The 22,102-nt window shown below is 37.8% G+C and overlaps 1 protein-coding gene across 4 annotated transcripts in view; it reads left to right on the top strand.

The window, feature by feature from the left end:
* MID1 (midline 1) overlaps positions 1 to 22,102 on the top strand; it is a 239,004-nt gene that overhangs the window by 196,081 nt on the left and 20,821 nt on the right. For all 4 annotated transcript variants that reach the window (XM_042867936.1, XM_042867935.1, XM_042867937.1 and 1 more), the window contains 4 exons: positions 1,159 to 1,254; positions 14,695 to 14,802; positions 18,487 to 18,635; positions 21,790 to 21,917. In XM_042867936.1, the coding sequence (XP_042723870.1) occupies positions 1,159 to 1,254; positions 14,695 to 14,802; positions 18,487 to 18,635; positions 21,790 to 21,917 (481 nt within the window). The remainder of the gene's footprint in view (positions 1 to 1,158; positions 1,255 to 14,694; positions 14,803 to 18,486; positions 18,636 to 21,789; positions 21,918 to 22,102) is intronic.

Here is a 22,102-nt window from a genome sequence, read left to right as displayed (position 1 = left end):
ATAGAAAAACAGCTATGAGGAAAAGCTTCATGCATCAGCTATCCTCAGTGTTTTCAATACGAAATGCATGCATATGAAGTTACTAGAACATATGAGTATTTACAGCCAGGACTGTTTTTTTTTCATTATCTTTTTTTCCCAGTCTGTTAACTGAAGTTATATTTACAGGATTTTCTGTCTGTCTGGAAACTTGGCATTTTACACTTCCAGAAGATGCACTTATATGTAAACAAACAGCTACCACAGGATGTACATTGAAAAGCAAAGAGCCAGTAGTTGCTGGTCCCACAGGACACTGCATGGTCCTGGTCCCAGAGCAGCCAGATCAGGAAGTAGATCACAGCCACCATGACCACTCGAGCTTGGATTTCCTTCCTGTGGTACAGCAGGGAGGGAGGAGGCTACACCATTTGTTTCAGGATCTCAATCTGACATGCAGTTGCACAGCAGCCAGGATGTAGCCTGAGAGGTAGAAAGCTCCAAGCTCACAAATTGTGAGATGCTTATTTGTGGCTGTAATCAGCAGATAAACACAGGCACAAGCCACATATCGTCTCTAAAGAATAATTAGTGAAGGCACAATCAGTGCGTAGATACTTCCTTCTTGTACCTGGCTATGGTGGCTTTCTTTAGATTTATTTATTCAAAAATCAGACTCCAGGGAAGTAGAGAATTAAATCATTTAGATTAACCCCCTCCCTCAGCACTGTGAATTCCAAGGAGCAAGTGCTGACACACTGCTGGGCCCTTACAAGTTCAGTCCCAAAGGAGGACGTGCTAGAAGGCCTCATTTAGCAGCAGGTTTTTAAATTCAGCTGTTAGACTGAGAGCAGGGAACAAAATAAATGGTCTCAGACAAAGTTTCATTTTTTTAATTGGCAAAGTATTTTCACCTTCCTGCTTTTCTCCTTAATCCTCTGCCTCTGTCCCTGACTAAATCTTAACCTCGTTTTCAGTAGGTCCTCAGAAACTATTTTTTTATGAACTGACACTTACCTTGAACTTTCTGCATTTTTGCCTTTTTCTGCCAAAATGAATGTCACGTTTATACCTTTGTAATTGCATAATTCAGACTATGAAAATATACCCCTTTTCAACTGTTTCCCTTAGCATTTAATTCTTCAAAATACTAATTTGTTTTTTCTTTCTTATGTACAGCAAAATTTGGAGAGTAACCTCACCAACCTTATTAAGAGGAATACTGAACTGGAAACTCTTCTGGCAAAACTCATTCAGACCTGTCAACATGTAGAAGTGAGTACTGACCTGCATTTGAAAAACTTGTAAACTGAATTACATTCACTTTGAGCTTTCAGAAAAGTTTTAAACAAAATCATAACAAGTGCAAAACTAAATTAAGGTCATGGTAAACAGAACTTTTTCACTGTTAAATGGTATTCCCATTATAGCTAATCCTCTTTACATTCATTCTTGTTCCCTTTAAATTACGATTTTATGTTTGCTTGACCGTCAACACGGCTAAACTTGGGTACAGCACTCAATATCTGTAGAATGCTTATCTGCTTGGGTCCTTTGCAAGGCAGAATAATATGTACTGACGGAAAACTAAGGCAAAGAAATAGTAAGGCCCAGACCCACAGTGCATTCTGTCTGCCACTGATTACTTTTAAAATCAGAATTAAGTATCTAAATACAGATGTGGCCTTCAAAAGTCATGTAAGAAATATATTTTTCTTCCAAAGAATAAAAATGCCTACAAGTCTTTGAGTTGCCTGAGGATAGCACAGTAAGGAAGGACCTGGATTCAAATTACCTCCAAATCTAGAGGATACTTGAGATGGCCCTGTGGGGACTGCTGCTCTATATGCAAATTAAAATTATCACAGACTAATTTAACAATGCGAGCTTGCATAGGAAGAAAAGAGAGCCCAAAACAGACTCTGTTTTAGCAGTTCTCTCTTTACATTTTCCAACTCTGTGAGAACTTCTCAGCTTCTTAAAGTATATTCCGGTCAGTGAGCCACCATGAACAAATAGCTTCCATGTTATAAAAAGTTGAGAAGACAGCATGAAATACTGTCATTATGCTTTCTGTCATTAAAATTATACAAATATCCCCATAGCATCAAAGTGGTCACCAATGCTTTCCTTGTTGTCAGTCTCAGCTATGAGTCCCAAGCGGTACACACTACCTATAAAATATATTTTCCCCTCCCCTCCACCAAGATTGTGGATGAAGAATATTAGGAGACCAGGAAAGGCTCAACCTCATGAGGTCCACTTATATCTTGACAGATATGAAATTCATTGAGATACGCTGTGCTAATGATTTGCTGTGCTGTCAGTTTCCATAAGTGCTAAACTCGATTTTAAATGACATGGAGCAGAAATCAGAGAACACAAAATGGAGAATCACAACATAAATAGTGGTGGTTTACACCTCAATCACAGAGCAAAGGTATTTTCAATTGAGCAGCTAATTGCTAGCCAAATTAGCATAGCAAACCTATTTTTTCAGTGAAGAATCTTGGGGTTTTGTTTGCATTACAATACTGTCTGTTGACAGGCTTCAACACAGGAACATTTCATTCCTGCCTGCATTATGATTACTGCAGCAACCTTATTTATTCAGAGAAGAGTATGCAGCATATGCCTAGCTGCATATAATAATAATAGTAGTGTTGAGTATGGCTGTCTATACATGCAAAAGGAAGCCAGGTTCTTTGTCAGCATTACCTGGAGAATAGTCCTCAGGAATTTGGGTGAGGAAGGTAGTCTCAACCCAGAGCTTTGAGACAGAAGTATGATGGGCAGAAAGTTAATTCTGACATACATTGCATTAACACAGCCACCTTCCAGATCTCTGTAGGACTTCTTTTTCAGGTCAAAATTCAGTTACCTAACTAGGCCCAAGATTCAAAGTCATGTCTTAAAAGATGCATACTTACAGCCAGTGGCAATGGCAGATGTTGGAGCAATAAAAACAAACAACAACAATAAACAAACTAAAAAAACACAAGACTGATATTCCAAAGAGATCACTGCATCCATTTTTCTACCAGATGGTTGGCCTGTCACCCCTGTAGAGCCACTCTGTAGAGTGGGGCTCTACAAAACCATGAAAGTTATCACAAGATTAGACTTGAGGTAGTGGATTTGAGCTCTTTATAATACACAGCAATAACATCATACAGAATAAGTGTGGCGTCGGATGGGATGACTGTTGCAGATAATGAGACAGAGATGAGACACATTTTCTTCCAATATAAGTATAAAACTCAGAGCAAAAAGTATGAAGCAGATGAGCCCAGGACAGCATAAAGCCTCCTCTACATTAATGGCATATATCCAAGATGTGCTAGATACAGAAAATTTAAATTGTTCCTCCTCCTCTGCACTGTATTTCCAGCTGTAAGATTTGCTATTACAAAAAAATCCAACTTGTTCAACTTGTAACAGATGTGCTACTGCCCCTTGAGTCCTGTTTTAGAAAATTTCTCTGTAGATGTAAAGAAATAGCAGCAAAGATGTTAACAAATTCCTACCACGTCTTATTCTTCAAATTAGTCTAATTAGCATTTAAATTAGCTGAATATTAAGAAATGAGCTTCAGTCAAAACCCTGGACCTAAGCATCACTGGAAATCAGGCAAGTGGGGATGTGGAAGTAAACTCTGAGGCTATCTGTTTTTTCCAGAACTATGTGAAAACTTCAGATATGATGCGTATATCTCAAACACTCGAGATGCTGAGGCTTACCTAGAATTTAAAATTCAGTGCGCACTTCTTCTTTGTGCTTCTTCTATACCAAAAATCACCAAACAAAATAGAGAATGAAACAAACAATATGCTGTGGTAACGTTAATATTAAAAATATAAAATCAGAAAATATTTAGAAAAGCCTAAGTTTCCAATGATTATATTAGTATTACCATATGAACTCATTAACTGGTTGAAACTGAGCAGGCAGTTAGTTTTATAGGGGAGGTCTCACAGTTTTCTTCTTTTTTGATACAATATATTACAGATAATGATGTAAAATATAGTTAATGCCATTTTCAGGCATTTAAAAATATAGGTAGTGCACTGTAAAATCTGCTAGATTAACATTACCTAATTTAAAATTATTTTAGTGCTGGTTTATATTTTCAGAGATTAAAACCCAGCAAGAGAAGCCTGGGGAGTTTTATGCCAAATAATGTGAACTTTGAAAGACAAAGAAGAGAAGGAGGTTAAAGTTACTCAATTTTTATTAAGGGGTACATCAAAAACAATTGTTCTAATTAACATGTGTTTGTTGAAACTAGAAACAAACACTAACTTTTTAAAAAAGCGTATATCGTCTCAGGAAACAAACAAAAAAGCCCCAACGCTGTCACGAGAAAGGAAAAATGAATGTCATTTTTGGCTTTTGATATGGACCAGGAGCTGATGTTTCTTAAAATGAACAACAAACAAAGCATGTGTCTTTTGCAGAAATGCATCCTCAGCAGCCAAACCAAATGTTGTTACAGTGCCACTGTTTCTCATCAGAGTGTGCTGTTAAAGGCTTCCCAGCAACAGACTTATGGCAGATTCATTATTTACCATACATCCTTCTCATCAGACGATTGCAACTTCATCTATAGCAAAAACTAAATCCTGTCACTCCCTGTCCTAAAACTAAAGCTTGTTCCCTTCAGAAAGAGAGCCATTTTCTCTTCCCTCTCAAACTAGCAGGCAGGAACTGGTCAACAATGTGCACTCTCTGGAAACTGGATGATTTCCAGCAGCAAGGGAGGGGGCTCGGGAGCTGCCTTTCGTCACAGCAATGGGGACGTAAATCTTAACTATTTTTAGATGGACTTCATCAATTTGTGACAAGATTTATCCTGATGTGGGATCTAATCTTGAGAGACTGGAGGAGTCCACTTCCAGGCTTGGGTTCCTGTGAGTGGTTTTGGGCCTATCAGCAGGAAAAGTTGAGTGAATAAATCAAGCCAGACTTGTCTTTACTGCTTTAAGCGAAGCTGAGATATTATTAAGTGTTTTATAAAATCTGGATGACTGAGTTTGTGCCCAATATGAAAGTATGGTCTGTGCTAACGCTTAGTTTATGGTAACACTTAATTAAAAAAATCCCATTTTCTCAGTGGGAGCCACACCCTGAGAACTGCACACTTCAGACACTTAAAATCTTTTTTATCCCCAGTCTTTCTTTTTATTTAGAAGCACACAGGCACATTGATTTTACTCACCTTCTAGACTCATTCCTGACATGTTTTCTTTTACCCTTGCTTTTGCACTCTCCGTTCCTCTGAAATTCCATTTGTCCTTTCTTGATTTTTCCTGATTTTTCCCAAGCTATTCATCAGGAAAGTTTTGTTTCCTTCCTTGGAGATAATGGCAGGTCTACATCCTCACACTTGGCCAGGCTGCTTTCTGCATCTTTCCACAGCGTGTGAGGGAGTGCAGAGCCCCAGAGTCCCAGTACTCCTCCTCTGTGAGGATCACCAGGCTTGGTTGTAACAAATGATAGGTTGATTCATATGATAAAATGCAGTTTTCTATGCAAACTGAGAAGATTGAATAGAAATGGCTTCTAAACTTCAATATAACTATTTCATAGAATCATAGAATGATAGAATCATTTGAGTTGGAAGGGATTTGGAAGGGCCAACTTGCAATGAACAGAGACATCTATAGCTAGATCAGAGTGCTCAGAGCCTATTTGTAGTTCTAGTTTCCAGTTTTTATGCGTCTTGTAATATTTGTAGAAAACCTGTAAATAAAGCATTAAAACCAGACCTGGTAGATTATTACCTATAAATTCTATGTGCATTCACCCAGTGAGGGAGCTCTCTAGCACGTGGTTCAATCAGCATGTGTCTCTAAAGAGTCCATAAAAGCGTGTGTGTCAGGAAAGCAGCTTTGTTTTGCAGTTATGGGGAAGATAGCTGGGGAAAAGAAGTTAAATGGCATACATTAACAGCCCACGTATAAGCCCTCTGCAGCAGCTGGGTCCCACTGCTGCAGAATTTTGCTGGTAACTGAAATTTCTTGTAAGAACCTTGGACAAATCTTCTAAAACCACCACTGTAAAATTGGAACTGCGAGTTTGCAAGGCACTTTGCTGTTAGGAAAACATGAGTTTGCTGCAGGTGTTTTAGATCATGACAATAATTGACATTAGGCACAAATTTGAGTGTGAGACTCTTCTGCCAGTTATTTTTTTTCTTAACACTTTCAGTATTGTTTCTGGACATTTTTCTCATCTCTTCTAGGAAGTATATGATCAAGCATCTATTATTTAGTCAATACCATGAAGCTGCTCTCATTTGTTATGCAGAAACATAATCTGAATTCAGCTGGAGGAAAAATTGGAACAATTATCCAAGGGAGAGGGGAAAGGAAATAGGTTTTGCTTGTAGGCAGTTTTATAACATCTGTACCTCAGTCTTTTGGTTTGGTTTGGTTTTCAATTCACCAAACGTCATAGGAAGCAAATTCTGGACACTGCTGCAAAATCATTTTTGGCTATTCAAAGAGGGGAAGACATTTCCCTATAATTGCATAGCCCTCAAACTGCTGCCTCCTTTGCTTTCTGTTTGTAATGGAAATGTTCAGTTTCTAGCTGCTTCTAAAGATATGCTGCAGGCTAAATCTCAGCAGAAACTTCTCAACCAAAAATTGTTTTTGTGTCTTATTGGGTGTTTTTATAGCTATGCTATGCAATCACCTGAACAAAGTTGTGTATTGAAAGATCCTTAGCACAGATAGTGAATGCTTACGCCAGTCAGCCACATTTTAAATCAGTGTGAAAGCAGCCATGCAAAAGCAATGAAGAGAAGATGGCAGCACCTGCAAAAAGCCTGCTGTTATCTTTTTTTTCATCTTTTTTTTCTTTCTTTTTTTTTCCCCTATGCCTTATCAAGAAGAAATAAGCCAAATGGGAAAACTGTAAGTAATGAAAATTCAAGTTTCTGTTCAGACTGTGTCTACAAGAGAGGTTCCTTAAATTTAATGACACTGTGTGGTCTCCATCCTTTTTTATATGAGATACGTGGAGCATTTCTGCTATTTGAGGGAAAGCAAAGTCAGAACTCAGCTGTTAGAGTGATTCCCTGAAGAAGCACAAACAATAAAGAGGCTTTGTCTGTGACAATAATAAAACAGTGGATGCTCATGTTTTCACTGTCATGGCACTTACTTCTTTTTGAGATTCGGGTCCATTGCGTTCAAAGCCTGAGAAAACTGAGTAGTTCTCTTTAGAAAAATCTTAATGCAAAGCCTTTGTGTAGATTTTGGTGGCTGAACTGCAGCAAATGTCCTCCGTAGTCATACATAGCTGAATACTTGTGCTTTGGAATAAGAAATACACTTTTGAGGTTTTCTAGACAATAGGGAAGGGGCAATAGATTAAAAAAGCATTTACCATCAGTATGAAATACATAGCATAGGTAATATGGAAAGTATCTGCACTGAAAACTTTCTTTTTCTGTCCTAATGACTCCTAGTTTTGTGAAGATACAAGATATTTGTTCAGCAGCTATAGTCTCTTTAAGTCCTAGAAATAGCTTTTTTTTTTTTTTTTTTTTTTTTTAAAGTAGGCAGGAGAAGGACTTGAAGGAAACTGGGAGCTATTTTTCTCAATGAGAGATTAATTAGCAAATTTGATGTGCCTAAAACCCTCAGGAAGGTTTATAGCATTTTTTTTCCTCTGACAGTTTCTAATGAGAGGGAGATATTTTATCTGTTAACATGGTTTAGATGGAATATGTGGTATGATCTACTTTTTATTTACAAGTACTTCACTTCTACCTTTAGTTCCACTCTCATAAAACTTTATTTCATTCAAAGTAGCTTCAAGGAAGCTTCAGTGAGTCCTAATTTTACATAATAGTAGAGAAATTTTAGAAATAAAACTAACAGAACATACTAAGTATATGGATACTTCAGAATTAATACTCATTCAAGGATGTCCCCAATTCATGCCCAGCATGCCCTAGCCTAGTAGTCAAATATTATTTGCCTAAGGAAACATTTAATTGCTTTCACAAATGACTAATTAAATGTATAATTGGTCACATATATGTGTCTAGAATTGCAGCACTTATGCATACTGTTAACGTACAGATTAGGCATATACTAGAGTATGTTATTGCACCTACAACTGTTTTGTAACTTTTAAAGTCATGATTACAATATGGGTTGCATGGACTAAATATAAACCAGTAGGAATTCTTGTCACTGTCTGGTAAAAAGACCAGTTCCCATTCCCTCCATCTCTTCCTCTGCCTCACACCCATACATGAGTATGTGTTTGCATCTATGTCAGACTGACATCCCTGCAAAAACTTGTCCTTAGAATTAGAAAGTAAATTTCAGTCACTGTTAATCACTGATCAAGTAATACAGCAGGTAATACTTTGTGCCTACCTCTGAGAGCATAACTGGGCAGTCAAAATGCCCTTACTTTTTGGAGCTCTGTCTTTGAGACATTTACCTTTATGGGAACAAAGCACTCCTAGGTTTCTCCATTATCTATCCTAACAGAAGCTGCTGAACAATAACAAGAGCAGCAAGAAGATCAAAGGCATTGTTCCTCTAGCAAATATGCTAAACACTGGGCCAGAGACCCCAGATTTTAAGTACTGAACTGCTGGATACAGGGGTTCATCTTCAGCATTCTTTGAACTTCAGCAATTGCTTACTTGGTTTTGTTTTTCTACCCTGAATAAGCCAAGAGGAATGTTTTGCTCAACATGACAAAAAGGCATGGTGTCAGCAGGAAAAACAAAATCAGAACAATAAGTAAGTAAATTCTGTTCAATTCAAAAAAATATTTTTATTATTTAGGTTCAAAGAATCGATTAACAGAAAGGGCAAAAAATAATGACTTAAAGGATTAATTTAACCATCTTAGTGTGTCTTGAAAAAACACATCCCTCCTCAGGGCTGGTTTCACTAAAGCTTAATCAGTCCTAAACATCACTGTGCCAGAATTGCCCCCCCTCTGCTGCGCTGTGCTACTCTACATGCTTCCCATGTCCCAGTGCAGTGTCCAAGTCAGACAGGTGAGCTCAGCCCAGCCATTTCCCCAAGTGGCTGCACCACCTTCTGCACATTGAAGGAAAGTGGGGAAAGACTTTTCTTTCTGGCAGTATGATCCCAGAGCAGTTTAACCTAGCTGTGGAACTGCATTTTTTCTCTCAGTAAATATCTTCTCTCCAATGCGCTTTCCTATGCTGAAAAAGTCTAACTATAGATTCAGCATCATGTTGCATTTGTGTTTCATAAAAAACAGTGTTTGGTTCCTTGAAGGCAGGCCTAGTCTGTCATCTGTCAGCCTCACTGTATCTGGAGAGGTTCTTTATTAGAATTTTCCAGACAATTTGAATTTAAGATGTTTAATGTTTTTAATGGAAATCTTATGAAAAACAATTTGTTTGCTTTCCATGAAACTTCTGTGTTGTCGTTGTTCTGTTTTGCTTTGCTCCTCTGATTGGATTGTAAATGTCACTGGAGGACTGCTAGGATCCTTGCTGGTTAGTTTTTCTCAACCATCTGCTTCAAAGCACAGCAAGGAAAAAAAAAAAAAAGAACAAACCAAAAACTTTACTGTTTGAATGAGTAATGTGAGTATTTCAGACTTCTAAAAAGGTTTACTTTTAGTCAAGATTGGGAAAGATATCCTTATCAGTGCGACTTGAAGTGCTATCTGTAGCTTTCCTTGCCTAATTAGTTCTTCATTCACCAAATTCCTAGGTAGCCAGAATCAGTTGCTGTACTTTTGTGCTGACCTTTGTTTAACCTGCTCTGAGACTGCCTCTAGACCCAGGTTAGAGATAAACTTAGAATGCAAACAAAAACAAAGCCTCTGGCACCTTGAAATGGGAGATGGCCATTCCTTTCTCTTGCACCAATTTAGTCTACAGCAGTTGTAGTTGATCCCTTCAGATGGCAAGCTGATTAATATCACATATTTCCAAAGGCACTGTTTGTCACAGTAGATAAAATCAGTTTTACTCTTAGAGTTGATAAAATCTGAAAAAGCTTTAGTCTAAGAGTTGTTTTTGCTCTACAAAAGTAAATGAAACAACCTGTGTTATCAAATGGGGATATGAAAGGAAAGAATTCCTGGCTAGGAAGTCAGGCTTAAAATGTAAAAAGAAAGAAATATGTGGCAATAAAGTATTGGTTGTTTAGCAGAATTAATGCAATTTGTTTTTTTTCCTCTTGTTTTTGTTTATGCATAAATAGTAATTATGTAACCATCAACTCACACTCACAAAGAAAAGCTGATATTCTTTGCTTACCTGGATGGCCATGCCTATGGCATTTCGAGGAACGCAGACCATTTTAGGAAAGCTAAAACCTAAACACATACCTCACTTTCCAGAGATTTTTCTACAACCTACTTTACTTCAGTTTGCACAACTAATGGAGGACCAGTGAATAAAAATTACTCTGGTTTTGATTAATTTATCCCAGTCAGTCTTAAAAAAGCAGGCAACCTCTTAGAGTCTCTTATTTTGTTTGTCATTTTGGGATTATTTGCCAACAGACTTAAGCATTTGCACTTGCAGATAAAATTGCCTCACCCATAAGGAATTCCAGAGGGGGAGTTTTGCTCCTGTGGAAAAAATGTCTGCTGAGATACTGAAATATCTTTTGATTCTGGTATATTAGCTTTCATAGCATGAATTTAGTCCTATGGCACTCTGTTTGCCTTTGAATTAACCGTAGAAGCTTTCCTGTAACCTTTAACCACTAGCAGCGTTACAGTTTTTGTGATTTCCCAAACATCTGCTAGGGACTTTGAAACCACCATTTTCATTTTCATATGACCTAAGCTGCAATTTAACTCAGGTCTCTGAAGATGAAAGCCTGGGAAGCCTCAACATAGAGTAGAATGCTTTCCAATGCAGTTCTCAGCTTGTGGATCTGGGAGCAGCTGGCCTGCTTTCCCCTTTGGGTCAGGAGGGCTTGTGGTTTCCAGCTCCCTGTCAGAGAAGCGAGGAAACCCTATTTCTCTATTGTTTAACACCCACTGCTTGAGGCTTAGGCCATTAGACCGTATCCATCTGTCTGGAAAACCTGGAAAGATCTCTGACTGTTTTTTTTTAGCTGTTTGAAATATTAAGATGTTTGGGAAGTAGAAATAAATTACCCATGAAAGCAAAAGGACTAAACTAAGTCCTTTCTTGTTTATTTTGTTGTGGAAAATGTTATAACTTCACTAAATCCTAACAAGGTCTCTGAGTCTGTTTTTTAAAAGTTTTGTTGTATGGAAGAGAAGTTTTTTAAAATGGTACCAACAGAAAAAGATACTTTAGGTTTACGATAGTTATGGATTTCTAAGGAGTGTTCTAATGCCAAAACTAAGATATCTAACTAACTAACTAAGATATGCGTTGATATCAGTGACATTTTCAACAGAAAGTTGTCTCCAAGTCTAGCATAAACTCTTGGACAATGAAAAGCCTATATTTAAGAACTGGTACTCATCCTGGATGGAGGATACACAGAATTGATTTCTGTTCTCTGCATGATTCAGAGCCTCCCACAACCCAAGTCAGTGACACAGCCTCTGGACTTTTCAAATGAGACTGAGTCCTTTTTTTAATGAACTCTTTGGAAAGAGGGCTTGTTTTTAATGTGGGAAAAATATAAAACATAAAACCTCAAATGTTTTCATCAGACAGAACTTGCATTCCTTGGCCAGTCCCAGCTGGAAGTTATTGTCAAGGTTGCTGTTCATCAAAGGACTCAAGCAGAAGGCAAAGTCTTATTCTGGTATTTCTGTAGCACCTGTACAGCAGAGCCCTGTTCCATGCCTCTGGCTCTTTGGTCTGACATATGACTCCTCAGAAATACACAAATAAATAATATTCAGTGTTAATCTCACAAGTAGTCCCTTTAGGGCCATTGGTAATATGCTGCACTTAAAATTAGGCATGTGCTCAACTATGAAGTTATTACTGATTCAGAGGCCTTCTAGGCTGAAAATTTGATTAAGGAGTATTTCAGCTTGAGAAAAGCCCCCAAATTAAGTGTTGTTTTCTTTTTTCATGTAAGGCTCAGACATATAAAATAGTTTTGGAAATATTCCTTCCAGTTTTAATAAGCTCATGCAAACTATAACATTGGAAATGTCTTCAAATGAAGTTTATAAATGAGTACACTTTCCAGATTTCAAAGGAAAAAGTGAAGTCTGCAGACAGTGTGTAAGAAATTCAGTTTTCTTCCAAGCATTTCATTTTTCTTAGTCTAGAGTTTCTTAATTTAAAATTTAATTAGTACTTTATTTTTTAAACCATCTGGGCATTAATGAAACACTGCTGACTTAACCTTTCTGAACTCTCTCTATCATGAAAGTCACCCCAAATACTACTGAGGTCTACCATACAAAACACACTCATGATATAAGTTGTGATAGAAGTAACACTTTGAGTGGAAGCTACTCAAAAATCCTGTGAAATGTTACAGTAATTCAATGCCAAAGTCAGCACAAGCATGAACAAACCTTGTTATTGAAGTAAAAAGAGTTGTATCCGTGTGTAGTGAATGGGATCGTTGCCCCTTGACTGAGCCCATTTGAGATTCACCACCTTGGTGGAATTTCAGTCCACCAATGAAATGGGTGAAATAGGTGCAGGGGAGAATTTTGTGTTGGACACATTGTTGAAAACAGCTCTGCACAAGTTCACACCAAAGTACAGTGCTTGACCAGGTGTTACACAGCTGGTCTGGTGGGATGATGGTAAGTGGTAGAGCTGGAAGGACAACTTTTACACAACCCAATTTTGGCTTTTCAATGAGGCTGATATTTTGGTTGATTATTTCTGGATTCTCCGTAAGCCATCAGTGGAGAGATGTGTGCACTGTCAGAGGCTTTGGGTTAGCTGTTCCATGGTCTGTCTCTACTCATGGACTCTAACTGGAAGCCAGATGGAAGACATTGCTGTTGTGAGTAAATAAATAGGCACCCTAAAACTGCATGGTTTCTACTTCTTCAGTTTCTACTTCTGTGCTACGCACAGCATTCTTCAGAATTTTCAGTACCATCTATTCCCTTCCAGAAACGAATTTATTTTCTCTTTAACCCTGACAGCATAATTAATATTTAAACCAATGAAATATGCAACTAAATTTTAACTTTATAAAGATTTGAGGAAGATAATCCAAATTCTTAATGAAAGCAGGTCTTTGTAAACAAGTCCCCTTTTTGCCCAGAGGATACAATGTGTTATATATTAGAAGGTATTTATAAAATTGGTCCTGGCCCAAACTTAGACACGTAGGTATTTGCTTAATCTTAATGAGCTCTGTAATATGCTTACAGGTAAATGCATGTTTAAAAACATTGTTGGAAGAAAAAAGAAGAAAGCTGAGACAGATCAAAGTGTTGATTGGACTGAAAAAAAATAACCAAGGAGGGGAAATAGAGTTAGTTTTCACCTGGAACTGTTCCCTGTTCTGGTTCACCACTAGCTCTACTAGTGCAATGGAAAAGGTGATTAGTGTAGTTCTAGGAGAAACTGGCCAGGACAGAGGGCTGCTTTACCCTGTTTGCTAAGTGAGTATGGAAGCTCAATTCTGAAATCACTCCTTCTATTTTTTCTCCATTGTAGATATGATTAGGACTTTTCACCTTTTTTATTTCTCCGTAAGCTGCTTATTTAAGCTATACGTACTACTGGTGGGGAGGTACATTTTGCTTGTCATACAAAATGTTAACTTTCCATTGAAAGAAATCAGTCTCATTCAGAAACAAAGCATTTTCATCTGAAAAACAAAACTTTTCTATTTCAAGTTTGCTTATTTTTTGACAGAAAGTCAACATTTTCCACAGAAAACTAGTATTCTTTGTTGCTTTTTTTGGTGCTAACAGCAGTTTGAGCAGCTCATATTATGTCTGCATCAGCACAGTTATTATATTCTGATTTATCATCAAATTAGCAATGATAAAGAAGACATTCCATACACATGACTAAGTAATGTCACTTGGATCTCTGGTTACTTGAATCTTTCACAGACTACATGGACACTGAAAGTAATTATTATGTTTTCAAATGCTAAATTCAGCAAATCGAACATTAGGAATCAAGGAAGCCAAAGTAGTGAACATACATTGTCACTGTATAACTCCACAGTTTGCACTTTGAGCATATAGTGTAGTTCTGTTTCTCATATCAGAAAGGAGATGGTAGACCTGGCAAAGTTTCAGAGAAGGAAACAAGAATGGTTGAAAGTATGAAATGGCTTTTGTGCGAAGAAAAACTGAATCATCTCAGACTCTTCAGTGTGGAGAATAAGCCCTACAAGTGGATAAACCAGTAATCTAGTAGATCCACAGAAGATAACGCTTATGGGGATTAATAATGATGTAAAAATTGTTTCTAGTTCAAGATGATTCTGGGCTGAAATTGGTTAGAGTATGAGGCAGTATTCTTGGGAAGCACCAAACATGCTTGGCTTTCTTAAGACGTGTTGCTAGCAGATGCTGGCATTAGCAGCTAATGGAGGCGGGATACTGTACTAGAGGTACGTGTCATCCAGTACTTGTACTCTTACGTGCATGAATATTCATGCAGTCCTATTTAATTCTTCAGTCTGTGATTTGTTTTCCACCTCCTGAAGAGCTTTCATGTCTAACAACTGTCGGCCATAAGGGACATCACTCTGTCATCAGAGGAACAGGCTTTTCTCACTTGAATTAGAAATAAGATCAACATGGTTTACTTTGCAGGTGAACGCATCTCGCCAAGAAACCAAGCTGATGGAAGAATGTGACCAGCTTATTGAAATAATACAACAGAGACGACAAATAATTGGAACCAAAATCAAGGAAGGAAAGGTAACAGCTTTTCTTCTTTATATCACGGAAACAACATTACTTCTTTATGCTTACAGCTTTTTGACTTCAGGTACTTAAAAATTTGTAAGTCTCCCTCTGTAGTCCTGGGCCATTATTTTTTTTATGTAAAGAGGAAAGAAATCAGCTAAGGTTAGGATGTCAGACTTAAACACTTTATTTAGTATTTCTCTTCCTACACACAATTATAATTTTTAAGGATAAACATTGAAATAATATCACTGACGGTGAATAATAATAAAATGCTTCCTTCCCTCTGCTATATGCCTAACAGCCTATCTCCAAAATTTTCACTTTCACAAAGTGCCACAGTATTTGCTACACATTTCTAATTACTGAGTTATGATGATTATTCATGGCAAACATACTGAGCAATAGAATCTCTGATATTCAAGTTTCAACACATTGAGCTAGCTACCTGTTAACTCAGAACCATATTAGAGTCGAATTAACATTCTTATTTGCTTGGTACATGGTGTTTACTCTTTAACTGCTAAAATAACCAAGTCAAATATAAACTCTTCTTGTGTGGGAAAGACTCAGGAAAGGAACAAAGTCAAGAGCAGGTTAAATGGTTCATTCAGCTGTCAAGCTATTCCAATTAACTTGAAATGAAAAGCCTGTAGGCAAGGGCTGACTTAAACATGTTTGAAACTGTGGGTCCTGTACATTGTGTGACAGAACCTGAATTTCCCCATGCTGTTAACAAAATATAATTCCCTACTACATGGAAATGATGGCCTTTTGAATTATTGTTTCAACTGTGTTCCCTTATGTATTGAGACCAGCTGTGCATTCAATGAAGTAGAAGTCTTTCCCTTATTTTGGATTTATGCTACATTAGTTACTTTTTAAAAATTGACTGCTTGTGAACATGTATTCTGATGTCCAAATGTATGTGAATATTGCTGATACCAGAATATAACCCCATTCCTTGTTTTACTTTGTTTAATCAAAAAGTGGTACCAATGGAAGACCAGTTTAGGTCTGGAATGTGTTTCCTCAGAATGCTGTAGATGGTGAAAGATTCATGGAGTCAAGAGTCTTATGGACTAACTCATGAAAGAAAAGCAAACTGAAGAAAAGTCAGAGAACAAAAACAGCAATAACAATAACAAAACTGCAAAATTAAATGCTGCAATGCCACTTCAGGCTCAGGACATCCATGAGCCACAAATTGCTGCTGGCTGAGTCAGTCCTCTGAGAATGTGTTATTTCCTAGACGGTCCTAGACGGTGCCTCCACTACTGGCCTATTTAAATGAGATGCTGAGCTAGATGGACAATTAAGATTAGTTCTTAATCTGCTCTTAATGTGAGAATCAGGCTAGTCTTTTCTGAGTAATTACGTAAATACCTTAACAGTCATGAAACTTTGCTAAGGATTACATGTCCAGGGAGCTCTCTAATGGCCAGAAAATCTGAAAAACCACAGAAATTCAGTTCCAGGTACCTTCTTTTAAAGCAAGCAGTGACTTCTCTCTGTAGTCTTTCTGGAAGGGAAAGAATGGCAGATTTTTCTTGGAAATGATAGTGAAGGCTACAACGATGGAAATACTCAAATATAGTTCTAGCTAAGACTGCAGGGCTGCACATTCAGACATACCAGTCTTACAATGGAGTGCAGCTCCTTCGCTAATCTCACTTATCACCTAAAACCTATAAAACCTGACTGAGCGCTTAGCAGGAAGAACACTTAAATAGAGAAGATAATTTTAGTGCAGAGGTCATTCCTGCCACTGTGGACAGAGGGAGGGGACACTCTTCCTTTAGATGTTTATGACCAGTTGTCTTTTTAAGTTTTAAAGAAAAATCAAGTAAACAACAAAAAAATTGTTTATATGTAGACCTTGAAACTCATGGCATGTCCTCTAAATGCTAAAAGTTCACAAGGTAATGTTTGTATCAGTTCATGCATTCTTTTTTTTTTTTATTATTAATACCTAAATGAAGAGGTGACCAATTACTGCAGTGTACCTTTCTCTGGTTAGACTGGTGTAGCCAAATTGTGATCTCTGCTTAAATGCACAATTAGAAAAAGTATTTTCTTATCCTTGGAACAATCAGTTGAACCATTCCCATTCCCGATATCTATCTCCACCTCCCAGTGTATGAAAAGCTGAGATCTAAATACTGTTCCCTTATTCAGATAAGTAATTGTGAAAGTACTTCAATTATTGAGTCTTCCTCAGTGTAACTGTACATCTAGATGTGTAACACTCTAAACATAAATCAACAGTAATAAAACCACCAACACCAGCCATATCAACAAAGCACAACCAGTAAATCATAAATCAGTGGAAGAGATTCTCTGCCTTGCTCAGCACTTTAATAGCCCCATCTAGTTAGTGTATCCAGGTTTGGAGCCCCAACACAGAAAGACATTGGAACAAACTGGAGGGAACTCAGGGAAGGGTTTCCAAGGCATTGGGTGCCTGAACACTTTGAACTGTGAGGAGAAAGCCTGATCAGATCAGTGGCAATCTCAAAATCTGTATGCTTTTCCTGCATTTTTATCTTTATTTCTTCTACCCTTAAAAGAAACACCAATGTTACAGAACACAAATTGTTTAGACAGTGATTTCTTTTTGAAAGTTTTCCAAAAGATGTTTTTTTCCAGCAGATTTTAACTGTCATGTAGGAGCACTAAGATACATTCATCTCTGCTTAGAAAGTCATAACTCCTGTCACAATTATATCTGAAATTACATTCAACAGCTTCAAAGTTTATGCCATAATTCCCAAGATTTAGAACTCTGTCATGATTATAAGTTTGCACTTTTTTTGCTAATGCACATACTTATTAGTTTCCTCATTTTTTTCTGGTAACTGAGTCCTAATGCCTTTCTAAACTTCAGATTATTTCATTTCCTTCCTTTTCCTTACTCCCGTTCAAACTATGAAGTAGCAGCAATCCTGGTGTGATAGCAACGGGAAGGACTCCCAGACCTTTCAGGAACTATTAATTTTGTTAGCCAACATTGTCTCTAAATGGGGAATTGACTGTGCCCCTCCCTAACCTTTCAGCTAGTGATTACAGTCACATCTACTGTGTTTATCTCCAGCACATATGTTTTCAGTAATAATAATAATCTCTTCAGTACTACTGTGCTTTTGTCCTGTTAAAAATACCCCCCCAAAAACCACCTTGTTTGACTAAGAGCTTGTAATGAAAATGGCAGACGTATTGTTGGTAGAAATTAATGATCCTTTTTTCTCAAATTTTATTTTTGGATGATTTTTTAATGAAATTTACCTCAGTAATATGGAAAAAAAGTATGCCATCTGTAAGCTGCCATTGAGACTGATCTCTTCACTTCAGGAAAATGGTTATCTAAATACCCTTTAGTTATCATATAAGCAGAAAGTACCAGGAAATGACGTTTCTTCTGTTGGAAGGAAAGCCAGCTGTGCTTGTTTTGGCTCTCCTCTGTTGTTTTCCACATGGAAAATTTTGAGGCATGAAGGCTGTGCCTGTCCCCTGATTTAAAATGTTCTGTGGCTAGTGGAAGGCAGTCACCATCAAACTGTGTGTGAAAGAAGCTCTTGTCAGGGAGGCCATTTGTCTTGGGTCCCCCTTTCCATGTCAGTTCTGCCTCAGAAGTGCAAAAGTAATAGTGATTTGTGACCTTAGAGAAGTGACTGCTTTCTTATGTTTCCGCACAAGGTGGTGAGGTTGAGAAAACTGGCTCAGCAGATTGCAAACTGCAAACAGTGCATTGAGCGCTCGACGTCCCTCATCTCTCAGGCTGAGCAGTCGCTGAAGGAGAATGATCACGCTCGCTTCCTACAAACTGCTAAAAACATCACCGAAAGGTAAATATGTTCCTCTCAATAAACAGGAGAACCTCAATTTCAGGCAGTTAGGTGGCTGTGTTGCTTTGTTCCACCACTGTAATAATGTGGTCAAAGAAGGAAGGATGAGTTGCTGCATTCCCCAGTAACGCCACTTTGTGCTGTACCAGATGAAGAAAGACCTTGCTGTAATGCTAAATCAAAACATCCCTTTGAAAAGAGAAGTAGTCAAGAAAGGGAGTGAAATAAGTATTAGAACAGTTAGAAAAGTTCATAGATTCAGAAAGAAATATGGGAGCAAGTGTGTTTCCTTAGGAGAAATTTGACATGGTCTTACAAAACAGCAAGGAGCAAGGTAACAAAACTAGGAATTGGGCCTGATGACCCTTATGGGTCCTTTCCAATTCAGGACATGTTTAGCCATTAGCAAGAGAAACAAAAAGAAGGAGCATGTACCTGTGACAATGATTAAGACAACAATATGAAGCATCTTAATTCATTCAGCTTTTTAATTTTGCTTTTTTTAAAAAAAAATATCTTGAGTTCACATTGTACCTTCACAATGTCCAGCCAATTTTGACCTGGTCCAGATCATGACATTCCTTGCTTTCAAGCCAGTCAACTTACTCTAGAGCACTGTATGCAGATTCCTAGAATATCTATTTTCACCAAAGCTGTTTTAATCAATTTACATACAAACCAGAAACACTGGGTTTCCCATTACAAGTTCATAGAATAGAAACTTTGCTGAGAAGGGCAAGGCAAGACAGTGGATTCAATTTGATCTGTCAGACTTGGATCCTATTTTGTATTCTATCACTATGATATATTGTGCTACTGATTTTTCCCGGGTGAAGCTGATAAAAAAACTACTGCAGAATATACATGAGTGCTGTGAGGAAAATGCTGAAGGAGAGAGTAGGGCCTTTATTCAGTATTCAATGGAATAAGCAGTAGGGAGATACAAAACTTTCTAACAGACTATCAGAGGACATTCAGAAAAGCTCCATTTTGAACTTGTTGAAATGAACACTTGCATCATAAATAGAGTCTGTATGGGAACTGCTGAGTCACGGCCTGAACCCCTGATTGATCACCTGAGGCGAGCCATGAGTCAGCCATAGGAGCACAGGTGAAGGCAATTCACCTGTACTGCTGGAAGGGGTGGAGCCTGGCTGCACCCCTCCTAGACCTGTTTAAGAGCTGGCTACCAGCAGGGAAGGATGTCTTCTGGAGATCCCTTCTTCTGGTGCTTTCTGTAGGTAAGCCTTCCATTTATTCTCCTTATTGTCCTAGTCTATTTTGCCTAACTCTCTTGTGATTATAACATCTTAATATCCCTTGATTATACAAGAGTCACAGGAGTGATGCTTAGAGAACAGAAATGAGACCAGCTGACATATGTGTCCAATCAAATCTAGTTCTTGGCTATCACAGATTGTTTATCTGTAATGAGGTGGCTGTTAACGTCTTGCAAAACAACAAATCATTAAAGCAATGAATAAGAACGGAGGGAAAACCAGCAGGTGCTTGCAGACAAATTACAAATAGAAAAAGAGTTTAAAAAAAAAAAAAAAAAAAGTTATTTTTCCCAAGTAAGTTTCCTAGTTCATATGTGGTGAGCAACGTTTTATTTGCACTCAGACTACTCTCACTGGAGTCCTGAACTCCTGGAGCTGAAACAGTCTTCTGAAACCATGCTTGTTACATTTCTTCATGTATTTCAAAGTAATTGTAGTATAATATTCTCTTTTGTAAGCACAACAGGTAACTATGTATAGCAAAGGCATCATACACACTACAGTGACTTATGTAATGGGTTATTTATAATGGGTGAACTGGATTTATCCTAGAAAACCCCTCTCCAACCAAGTACAGTGTCAGATGAAACAAGTAGAAAGTGCAAGAAAAAATTCATTTCTCTGAATCTAAAATGATCTTTGAAATGGTGAACCATCAAAAATTGACTTCAACACGCTTAATCACCGTGCATTCTCTTTATTGTCCCAAAAGAGCTTGATGATAAAGTCTTCTTCAGAGAAACTTTTCACGTTACATACCTGCTTGCTGGTTTCTTAGTAAGGTTATTGCTGATTTTTTGGAGGTGTGAGTCAGGCTGAGTCTGCCCTACAAGAAGCATGTGTCTTGTTTCTCTGCTAGATCTAAAAGCACAACAGCACAACTGCAACTGCAGGTGAACTACTTCAGTCTCATCTACAGTGAAATGCTCCAATTTGCAACAGTGTTAATTGAAGAGGTCAAAACATTTTGACCTGACACCTTGTGACTGACAGATAAGGGACATATATTGTGCTCATGGTTTTGTGTTCACCTCCAAACCAAAACAATTTTCTGTTGTGTAACGCAAAGTTTAATAACCTTGCAGAATTCTCTCCTAAGTTTTCTGTGTGCGTTTCCAGTATCCAGCTATGCAGTAACAAATGTTTTAGGATGGCAAGTTGGAGGATCCAAAAAATAGATCCTGTTGGCAGCTTTCTTCTGAAAGTTCATTTTTTTTAACGTTCTTGCTGGTGGACAAACAAAAAGTGGATGTAGCTCCTGAAATGAGGTAGGCAAGGAAACCCTTTAGTTTGAAGGAAGTATGCACACATGCTTTGCAGAGAAAAGCTTTTCAAAATAAACTGTGCTGACATCTGTTGGTTTTATCTTCCCCTGTGCTTTTTGAATTTAGCAGCAGTCTGCTGTGCTAAGCAGCTGAGGAGGTGTGGTGATCTGCAGCAAGCCCTTGAGACAGCACTGTGAAGGAATGCCTGTAGCAAGAAACTGCCTAGGAAAAAAGGGGGTTGGAAGAGATGCAGCATATGTCAGAATTGCTTAGAACACAGATAAAAATTTTGTTAGTGCTACTTTGGTTCAGAGGTGACTGGCAGGAACAGTTATAAGTATATTGTTGCTCAGTCTGTATTTCATTAAAAACTTATCTAATACTGCACATTAGACAAAAGCTAAGTACCAAGAGATGTTTCCTGGAGACTTTTCTTCCAAAAGTAAAAGTGGCAGGAGAAACTCCTGACAGCCAGTATAAATAAAATACTTGTAAAATATTTGTCAAGCTTTTGAAGAATTCATAGTGATCGTGATGATTAGATCCTACTTTGTTGTAGAAGCTATTGTGTCTTTGGATGTGCTAAAAGATCTTTTCTTTTCATTACAGGGTTTCCATGGCAACTGCATCCTCCCAGGTTCTAATTCCTGAAATTAATCTCAACGATACTTTTGATACTTTCGCACTTGATTTTACCAGGGAGAAGAAATTGTTAGAATGCCTTGATTATCTTACAGGTAATTTTCTTCTCAATATACTAATGTATTTCTCATTTAAAAAAAAACACTCTGCAGTATTGATAGGATTTTCTTCATTGCTCTCCCATTTAAACCTTTACATTTTACCCCAAGCGGCCCCAGAGTGCCCCAGGTAGCCACAACAGGGATGTATTTCTGTCATCCTCATTCCTCTCACTGCCTCC

Source organism: Lagopus leucura, unplaced genomic scaffold, assembly GCF_019238085.1.
Source record: "Lagopus leucura isolate 7727_CA_CO unplaced genomic scaffold, USGS_WTPT01 Super-Scaffold_100001, whole genome shotgun sequence".
Lineage (NCBI taxonomy): Eukaryota > Metazoa > Chordata > Aves > Galliformes > Phasianidae > Lagopus > Lagopus leucura.
The sequence above is the reverse complement of the archived record's forward strand: the minus strand, read 5'-3'. Positions and strand labels throughout refer to the sequence as shown.